At 37.1% G+C, this 10709-nt stretch overlaps 1 protein-coding gene across 1 annotated transcript in view; it reads right to left on the reverse strand.

Annotated features, from left to right (window-relative positions):
• The window catches only part of LOC124774905 (glycerol kinase-like), a gene marked incomplete in the record, with an annotated part of 266395 nt that overhangs the window by 16086 nt on the left and 239600 nt on the right, over positions 1–10709 (reverse strand). Inside the window, 1 exon segment of the mRNA XM_047249576.1 lies at positions 376–519. Within this exon segment, the coding sequence (XP_047105532.1) occupies positions 376–519 (144 nt within the window).

Genomic DNA, 10709 nt, shown 5'->3' on the forward strand with positions numbered 1-10709 from the left:
CCCCAGTTGGCCTGCAGTCCTGGGACAATGTAGTTGGCCCAGAATAGGTTGTCATGTGTCTCTCTCTCTCTCTCTCTCTCTCTCTCTTTCTCTCTCTCTCACTCAAAAGAAGCAACCACCACGACTATTTATAATAAATTGTATAATAAAATTAAAAAGACCTTATCTTCTGCCAGAACTTTAGAGTCAATATGTTTGCTCATAGCAGTGTCTGACAACATTCTAACATGGTTTTATCCCTGCTTAGTACAGATACAAAGTATGATTCATCTCTGAAGTATAATGACCTAACGGGGAGTGTATGATTTATTAATATTTAGTGAAATTATTTTAATGGAAAAACTGTAAAATTACTTAAAAAATTTTTTTCTTTACCTTCATCAGACACATGCGGTTCAAAAATTTTACTGGGATGTGAACTCTGGCTGATATATGAGATCTTCCAAACACCAATCCCTTCAGCCTGACCAGCTGCAATTGCCACTCCCAGTGAAGAGACATCACGTTTACTTGAGCGGGCTGGAAAAAACAAACTCTCGAAATAAGTGAACATTAAACATGTCTAAGTGCAAAGATCCCATGAATAAATAAATAAATAAATCAAACACTGAAGCTTAGTATTAACAATGTGTAAATAATGAGGTTATTAGAGATGTACCACAAGCTTGGACAGGACAAAGATCCAGCAATATGATAGGAGGAGAGGAGGCTGAAAAAAAATGTGATTACAGTTTGATGGGGCACTGAATGAAGCTAACATAATTTCTTCTGACCTGTTTGGTCTCAGGTCAGAGTTACTTAAATCAGTGGAAAATGTATGAACCAGAGTTATTTCATCTGGTGACCAAAATGTGGACACCAGACTTAGCCTCAGATTTCCTGAAAATATTTAATCATGTTACCAAATGCACAGCACCACTGGGATTATTTGGCAATTGGCTTGGTACACAGTGTGGTACAAGGCATGCATCTAGCCCTGTAACTTTACATGAAACACCCACAGTCTAATGAAACAGCACCTACCAGACTGAAATGACATAACGGAATCTGGATCATATGGCGTTTCTCACCACTGCCAGCTGATGTGGCATGCACCACGTTTTGCTATGCACCATGTCTGTGCTACTTCAAGGTGGCTACTTGAACTTGGAAAAAAAAGAGTCCCTGAGAATTCCACATATGAGAAGGAAGATAGCGTCAAGAAGCTCCTGATGAATTAACGGTGAGCGGGGATGTAGCATACCATAATAACGATTTGTCTTTCCTCTTAGTTGGGCTGTACACCAGCCACAGGCAATAGTTTAACTGCAGCTTTCAAGGTTTGATAATTTATACGGAATAATATTAATATAATTAACATGCTTTGCAATATGAAGTACGCTCATGTTCAGAAAAAAAGAACACCTTGAATGACTAGAGATAGGACGTTCATGTTCACAGAACATGTACATTAGTATATTCAGCAGAAATGATTAGCATTTGAGCCATGTCGCCCCACAGGTTCAGGGTCAACATCAATATCATAGTGTAACACCACCAACCAGTAAAATGTGCCTGAAGCTCTCGTTGTCACTATAAACCAAAGGCATTGGATCAGTGTGACTTAAGCAGACATGCAGGAAGTCTCGCAGACGTATGCACAAACCATACTGTCAAATCAGTGAGTTTGAAAGAAGGCATGTTATTGGCATGAGAGAGTGTGATGCATCTACCCAGGAAATTGCTGCTAGTGTGGCACGAAGTGTTTCAGCAGTGCAACAGGTGTGTGCAGAATGGTTCATGGAAAGCCGTAGAACACAATGAAATGGGTCAGGTTGCACCACCCTGAACCCACCCCCCAAGAAGATCGACACGTCACCTGAACCTCATTGCAGGACAGGCCTGCAGCCACCTCAGCTCTAGCACAACTGTGGAACAGTCTAACACATCATATACAATCAGGGTGTGAAAGTCTGTTGCCATTCATTACAGCACGGGTTATTTACGCCTTCTCCACTTCTCCGTCTACCTCTGATGAATGTGCAGAAACATGCTAGACAGCAATGGTGCTTGGAGTAACATGACTGGCATCAGATAGTGTTTTTGGACGAATGCAGGTTCTGTTTGTTTGAAAATGATGGCCGCAATTTGTTTCACCACAGACGAGGGGAGCAGCATCATAGTGACTGCATTCCTACTAGACAGAGTGCCAACTCAAGGCCATATGATGTAGGGTGCTATTGGGCACAACCACAAATCACAGTTGGTGCATGTCCAGGGCACTGTGACCAGTGTGATCTACATGAAAGACATCCTGCAACAAGTAGCCATACCCTTTCTGCACAACACCCCAGATGTCATTTTTCAGCAAGACAATGCACAACCACATGGGTCTGCATGAACATGTGCCTTCATGGTGTCACAGGATGTTAGCCTTTTGCCCTGGTTCACCAGATTACCAGACTTTTCATCAGTTGGAAATGCATGGGATATGGTGCAACAACTGGTATTGTAGTGGTGTGACATATTAACTTTGGAACCAGGTGAATGTAACATGAATGCTATACCACAGGATGCCATTTGCACTTTATACATGGCAATGCCATCACACATGGAAGAAGTTATCAGGGCCTATGGCGGACCCTGTGCCTGCTGGGCAGCAGGACGTGTTATGAACCAAGGTGACTGAAATACTAATCATTTCTGCAGAACATACAAATGCACATGTTCTGTGAATATAAAGCTCCAAAGGTGTTCTGTTTTTTATGAATATCCAATTTTAAAATTTATGATTTACAAAATTCAATAAATTCAATCTCAATGCTATGCTAAAAAACATAATTCCCTGAGATTTTACAAAATTCTGGAAATTCCCTGTGGTTTTCCTGACTTTCCAAGGTAAAATGTAATTCCCTGAGAATTCCAGGTTTTCCAGGAGAAATGCTACCCTGTACTTGCAGTTTATAAACATTTCTCCTTTGGTTGTGCAATTGTCTCTGTACCCAGGAAAATGAGGAACAATTTTGACTTCAGTATTCATTTTTGTCAGTCTACTGGAGGCTGTTCTAAACCATACGTCCACCCGAGAGAAGGTAGGCAGATGTGACATGCAGGATGTCTTGCAGCCTGGCCATAGCTTATTCACCTTAGTCCACTAGTCAAGCTCAGGTGGCAGCGTGTGGCCAAGCAGACTGCACATGTGCAGGACGTATACAACTGGGCCATCAGGCATGTTGCCTACATAACCTGCACTTCCCCATTGGCAAGCTGAAGATGGGGCAGCACTGGAACAGCCTTGTCTAGTGTAAAAGTATCTATATATTAATCATCACAGCAGTGCTGAATACAGCAACAGGAAAGCTCAAAATAAAGTGTGGGAAATGATTTCTTGTGAAATATCATAGATGCAGTTGGAATTCATGTAATTTGTTTGTGGGAGAGAATTAATATACAGAACTAAACAGTATTACATAAAATGGCTTTCTATAAAGCACATCTGCAAATCTCTTCACTGATTTCCTGGATCTAACATAATAACAGAACGTACTTCATTCTGACAAGACAATGCTCCATTTGGGCTATGAAAAAATTTGTAGATTGGATTACTCAATTCCAGACCATTGTTTTAGGTCACTGTTTGTTTTCTACCTTTTGATGTGAGTTCGTAGTAGGGTGGTCCACACTGTGCTGCACAGATGACTTATAATATACACCACCATAAATCCATGTAAAGTATATGAAACAAATGACTTGATCTATCACACCGATTTTATTCCTGTCACAATTCAATGAAGCATCCTACACCAGGATCTTCGACTCTTAACATTTCAAAAGAACTTTCCATAGTCCTCTTCCCCTGTGGATTATCCACAGTTAAAGATACTCCTTTCATAAGTTAATTGTCTATGAGGATGTAGTCTTATTATGCATTTCATGATAGTGAAGTTTTAGATTCTGGAAAAGGAAGCAGATGTTCTACCAATGTTTCGCTAAAACTAACTTCTTTTAAGACTCTCCATCACTGTTATGGTCATACTCTCCACCATCACCTGATAAAAAAATAATACATCTGCAACTGAAAATAGCTAACAAGACTGGACTGTTGATCCAGATTTAGCAGGCACTTTACTCCTGATGTGCTTTCCATCTAAGTCACCAATACAGTTACTTTCCAGTAACAATCAGCTCATTTCTTCTAGAATTACTGAGTCGACATTGGTAAATATTTAAACTGCATGTATTCTCAGTATTTCCACAGATGTCTCGGCCACAAATTCATTGACAAAAATGACCCACTGTATAAAGTAAGTGAAATACTAGAATTTATATTTATTATGATAAAGAGTGTTTTTAATAAGATTTGAAATACTTATTTCTTTTGTCAATAATTCCATTCTATTTCATAATATCACAAAATATTGATGTCACATACTTCTACAACAAACAAACAAAGATAATGGAAGAAACACCATAAGATTGGAGTTAACCACAGGGTGCAAAAATGCGAGACTGTGCTGCTATTTGCTATGCTACTTGCTCACTCTCCATGAGAAGACTGACACAGCAGCGACAAAACTTTGTCTTTCCTCAGAAACTATTGTGTGCTGCCATTGCATCTTTGTTTCTTATTGCTGACATTTCTTATTTTTTCATCCAAGTTTATGGGAATTCAAACGCTTTCGCAGTAAATGTGTCAAAGTTGATGACGTCCAGAACACAGAATATGTTAGTTATATCAATAGCAAAATCCCATTTCACATTCATTGCTTGCTGGGACACATGCCATTTTGTTCAACAATATGTGTAAAAAACAATTATTGAATGTTTTGTGGATAAAACTTAGTGCAAATGGGAAAAATTGATGTATACGGCCTGTAGTTAACTAAGCTAATCTGTGATTGTGTACCTCTGGTTTTACAATGAAAACAACTCTTAATGCAATGTTAACTTAAAATGTAACTGATTTCATAAACCATATATGAATGCAAAATACGAGCCATAACTCCACATAAACATGAGGTCATAATGTCAAGTGTGGCAAATCGTAGCTTGTCACAGTCAAATATTAAAATATATCACTGATTTACTCAGAACTGAAAAGAGGTATGGTTAAAACAGTTTTGATACATTACCTACATTTTGTGTGTGGCAAGGAAGGACCTAAAATGCACCAAATGTAAACTGGCCAGCGATTACATTTTGCACTGCAAGCTTTTCAAATTATGTTTGGTACTTGCTAAAATTTGAAATATCAAATTAACTATAAGGAATATAAAAAAGAGAGCCAGTTCATTATCCAGTTGTATCAGACTGTAAGGTGTGAAACAATCAAAAAATTTTATCGATAGGTTCCCCAAAATTGAATGCGAAAGGTTGTACACCAAAGAACATATGCAAATCCGAAAATGATGGTTTTTAATTTTTGTGCAAGGAGTAAAAGTTTTACTTAGAAACTAACTACAGAGATGGCTGTAGCTTTATGTTATCTAAAACTGAGTAAAGCCAGAACACCACTATCTGAAGGTGCCACAGTGCCAGATTACTTCTACTGGCATCATGTCATGTGACTGGCACACCGTTTCTGTGTATCTGCTGTGGCAGACATCACATTGCTTGTCACATTATGTTGGTGGGTGCGCTGCCTAAGAAGACAAATAAGTAAAGGTGAAAGCTATTGGATAATCAGTTTGACATTCCACTTCTGACTAGAATAATACTGAGATAAATTTAACATTACCAGACAAACATCAGCGTGCCTTCAGAAAAAGTGGAAGTACCACAGAAGTAATTCCGACCTTACACTTGGTAATGTAAGTTGTTGCCACTATGTTGCTTTGTATGTTAGAGAGACAATGAAGGAAGTAAAATAAGTCTCAGAACAGAGCTAACAATGCAATAGAAACATGAAGGTTCACAGGCACATAGCCTCTCTGATTGAAATTATGAAGGTTTATAGTAAATGTTAAATGGTATGGGCACCTTTTCAGCACAGAATCTTGTGTAAGGATAAATAACAGACAGAATGTGATTAAATTTAATGGAAAATAAAATAACCTTTGTAATGAATCAGAAACAACAGGCTAGAAGTGAATGAATTCTGTTATGTAAGACACAAAATTACAGGTCCTTGTGTCAGCAAACACACTGATGCCAGAAAAATCAAACATTTTTCACCGAATGAAATTTATTGATATCACATATTGAAACATAATTATGTAAGAAACCACTGAAATTGTACTTCCTGAATATAGCAATGTATAGATGTGGAACATGAACTACAGAATACCCAAGATGTCAAGAATGATGAGAAAAGACAAATACTCTAGATTTCCTCCTGGGCTTGAAGTGATATATGCATTAAACAATTCCTCCCCCCCCCCCCCCCTCTCTCTCTCTCTCTCTCTCTCTCTCTCTCTCTCTCTCTCTCTCTCTCTCTCTCTCTCAGCCCCTGCCCCCCCCCCCCCCAAAAAAAAGATCACTATCAGATATGGCGAAAGAGCAACTAATCATCATATAATAGCAATAAAGTGTATCAAACGGAACACACAAAATCTTGTTTTGTTAAATATGGATTTGTGAAATGAAAGGAAACATCAATGCACACAGAATCCATTATAAAGGGACTGTTTCCTTGTAACACTGAAATGTGGATACCGTCTACAAAAATTTTAATAAGTGTGTCATTAAAAAAAATGTATCAAGTGTCACTAATTTTAAGTAGTGCAGGTGACATTCTCATTTTAGTTTTAGTTTTAAGTTACAAGAAGTCTTACATGATATGTAACAACTACTTATTTTGTCCGTTATAATTATTTACCATGCTCTAGCATTAATAATTGACTGCCAACAATTTCAGAGAAATTGTTTTGCAGCAAACAAGAGTTGGTTCACAGTCCAAATATAAAGTTATGTCACAGGATCAATTTGTAAAATTCCACAGGGGTTTATTTCAAATGATACATTCCTAAGCTTCTTGTTTTGGTTGGGACACTAAACATTGTTCTACAAGTGTTTTGTAAATATGTAATAAAGTACAAAGACACTGAAAGAAACATAATGTTCCCTCAAAATTTTGATGAAATTTGCAATGGTGTTTATACTACAAGTTAAAGTAACTTTGTTATATCTTCAACTATTTATTTATTAATATTATGCTGCCACTCAATATATAGCGGAGATGCTGAGTTGCAGATAGACAGCAAAAAGACTGCTGGAAAGTGAGCTTTTGGCCAGATTGAAGTCTGGCTTCAGCTGCCACAGATTGTGGTCATGTGTGTGTGTGACTTGCATTTGCATGCATGTGTGAGTGTATGTTGTTCATTTTTGACAAAGCTCACTTTCTGGCAGTCTTTTTGTGGTGCCTATCAGCGACTCAGCATCTCCGCTATATGGTGAGCAGCAACTATTCCTTTCATAATATTGTTACATTCCATTCTGGATTTACTACTATTTATTTATTTATTTGTTGTTATTAGTACTTATCACTAGAACACCATAATATTACTCACAATCAACTCAATGCCATATCAGACCATGTTGGAAATGTGCAGATCATGTTGAGGTATTACACCTTGAAACATGTACAAAGGACTGGTTACGATATATACTAGTAATTTCTGAACTATTGTATTGCCTTATACAGTCAAAGTAGGCAATCTCATGAGTCTCCATCCAAAGTTTTGATGGATTTGCCAAGACAAGTGCACTTCACAGCACATCATGCATTATTTATTTATTTATTTCTAATTTGTGATAAAACAATAGAAACACATACATGAAGTATGCTACAGAACTGCAATAATTAACATAAAATGCTGGAAAATAAGCCACTGGGGTCAGTTCACTGCAGATTACAAAATAACCTCATCGAATTATCCTCAACACATACTGACACAAACAGCAACATTTTCCAGATTTGGGAAATTTTTCCTCAGATAATGAGAGAAGTAGAACAATAAAAAAATGTAAAGGGTATATCAGATACAAAGCAACTGATGCATATCATTTATATTCCAAACAATTGTTGTCAATGAATTCTTTATTTGCTTCTAGCCTTTATCTTTAGAAGGTATTGTGTACTAACCATGGAGCTCTATGATTGCCATTTAACATAATCTATTATGTAGACTGTCATAATGCCGATCAAACTACTACATGTTACAGAACTGGAAAAAAATTCTACAGCAGATTAGGACACATAATGAAAATGAAGAATGTTTTAAAAAGATATTTGAACACTGGTTAATTCTGAAGTTCATAATGGAGTGAACTTATATTACTTTTTTTAAATAAGTAATCCCACAAGTAAAAACTTTGGTGCTAAATGTGACAAACTGGTAGTATAACGTGGTTTGATTATTCAATTTACCCAAAGGAGTTCCACGGCTCTCTTATTTCTTACAACCATCGAGTGCCTCCTCTGTAAATGGATTCAGTGTAATATAAAAAAGGTAAAATAGAAAATTAACTCCATCTTTGTGCACTTGTGTAGTGGTGACAGTTTTAGAAGAGAGAACAATGAGAAAATTTTGCTGCACCAGTTAAACTGCAGATTTATTGCTTATCAGTGGTTCACAGATGGGCAATTATCTTTAGTTTCAACACTTGATGAAATATTGTTAATATCTGTAAGTCTAAGTATAATGTTCAGCTAAATACGTGCTTTCAATCCAGTGCTCAGGCTATCAGAAAAACACCCAGCTATTTCTTTATCCTTTTCTCCTGCAAACACATAATCAGATACCACTACCATTAAAATGACCATTTTCAATCTGTCTATTACATTTTTGAGCTAATCAGATTAAGTTTATTCCTGTCTGTTTGAAAATGTCTGTATTCTGCTGGCAACTAGAGAGCTAATATGTATGTTCACTGTGTAGCAGTGGCACTTCACACAGGAATAATGGTCAACAGTGGCAATATTTACTGTGTTAATCACATGATACAAGATGTGTCACTACTTTCTCAGTCGTTTTGCTACTTTCTCCTAGCATTCAATTATGTCTGAAGTATGTGATGTCTGTCTAGCTACAAAAATGCCTAAGTTCAACAGTAACATCCATAATTCTTATGTTTCTTTTCATGATATACTTGCGTAAATGCTAACCGATCATGGATCACATTAGGCAATTCAGTGTTCTTTCTTTGAACATGCACACAGTGTTCTGTGAAAAATCATGTTTAATATCTGTAGCAAAAATGGAGGAATACCATCCACAAATATATTAGAAAAAACTAATTCAGTTTTATAAGAATTCTAGTCACTACAAAACTGAAGGAAATTTAAACAGCTGAAATAACAATATTTCCATTAATTTATGAAAAAGAGTTCAGTTACATAAGCAGCCTTTATTTTTAACTGCATATAGATAAAAAAGGTTGTCATATTTCTGTGAAGCTTGTTCAATTGCCACAAATGAGAACTAAGTTTAAGTAGTGCGGAAGCATCTCGACCACGCCATAATAGCTGTAAGTGATTTTAACCTACAAAGTATAGACTGGGACTTCTATGGATTCAGCGAAGGTGGTAAGGGTAGACAATCTTGTGAAGTAGTTCTGAACACATTTTCCAAAAACCATCTTGAGCAGCTAGTTCGACAACCCATATACAATATAAATATTTTAGACCTCATGACTCTGAACTGGCCTTATGTAGTCACAAGGGTTACTAACAATAATAAAACCATCAAGAAGGGCAGGAGAGCTTTTATCCTGGAAAGAGTAGACAAGCAGTTGTTAGCATCCTACTTAGACAATGACTGGACAGAATTTAGCTCCCATATGATGTACACGGGGGTATAGGCAAATTTTAAATCAACTGTGAATTGCGCTCTGGAGATGTATAGTACATGCAAATTAAGTAGATGATGGACAGAAAAGACCCACTGCAGTTTAATACCAAAATTAATAATATTCTGAGGAAGCAGAGTAGTTGCAATCTCAGTTCAAAAACGAATTCAGAAATGTTGACAGGCAGAAGTTATTAGACATTCCTGTGCCTATATAAAGATCAAAGCATGGAACAACACCCACTGTCATACTAGCAATAGATCTCCCAGAAACTTGAGGAAATTCTGGTCCTATGTAAATTTGCTAAGCGGGTCAAAGACTTCTGTTCAGTTACTTGTTGACCAATCTGGTATGGCTGTAGAACCCCTCAAAGGGAAAGCTGAAATTTCAAACCTTGTTTTTAGAAGCACTCATTCACACAAGAAGATCATACTAAAGTACCTCTGGTTGACCGCTGACAGACTCCCACATGGAGGACTTAGTGATAGGCATTCCTGTTACAGCGTAGCAACTGAAAGAGTTGAGAACAAATAAGTCATCAGGTCCAGATGGAATCCCTAGTTTGGTTTTCCTCAGAGTACTCTTTGGCATTGACTCCTTACTTAGCTTGCGTTTATCATAAATCTCTTACCTAGCACAAAGACCCAAGTGACAGGAAAAAAAGTGCAGGTGACTCTTGTATGTAAGAAGGCTAAAAGAATGGACCCACAAAGATACAGATCAATATCCTAAATGTTGGTTTGCCACAGTATTCTTGAGCATATTCCAAGTTCAAATGTAATAATCTTCATGAGACAGAATGTTTCTGTCCACAAATCTGATTTAGAAAGTATCACTCATGCAAAACTCTACTTGCAATTTTCTCTCACAATATCTGGTGAACCATGGATGAAGGGCAATAGGCAAATTCAAATTTCCTAAATTTGTGGAAAGCATTTAAC

The sequence above is a fragment of the Schistocerca piceifrons genome, chromosome 2, assembly GCF_021461385.2.
Source record: "Schistocerca piceifrons isolate TAMUIC-IGC-003096 chromosome 2, iqSchPice1.1, whole genome shotgun sequence".
NCBI classification, from domain to species: domain Eukaryota; kingdom Metazoa; phylum Arthropoda; class Insecta; order Orthoptera; family Acrididae; genus Schistocerca; species Schistocerca piceifrons.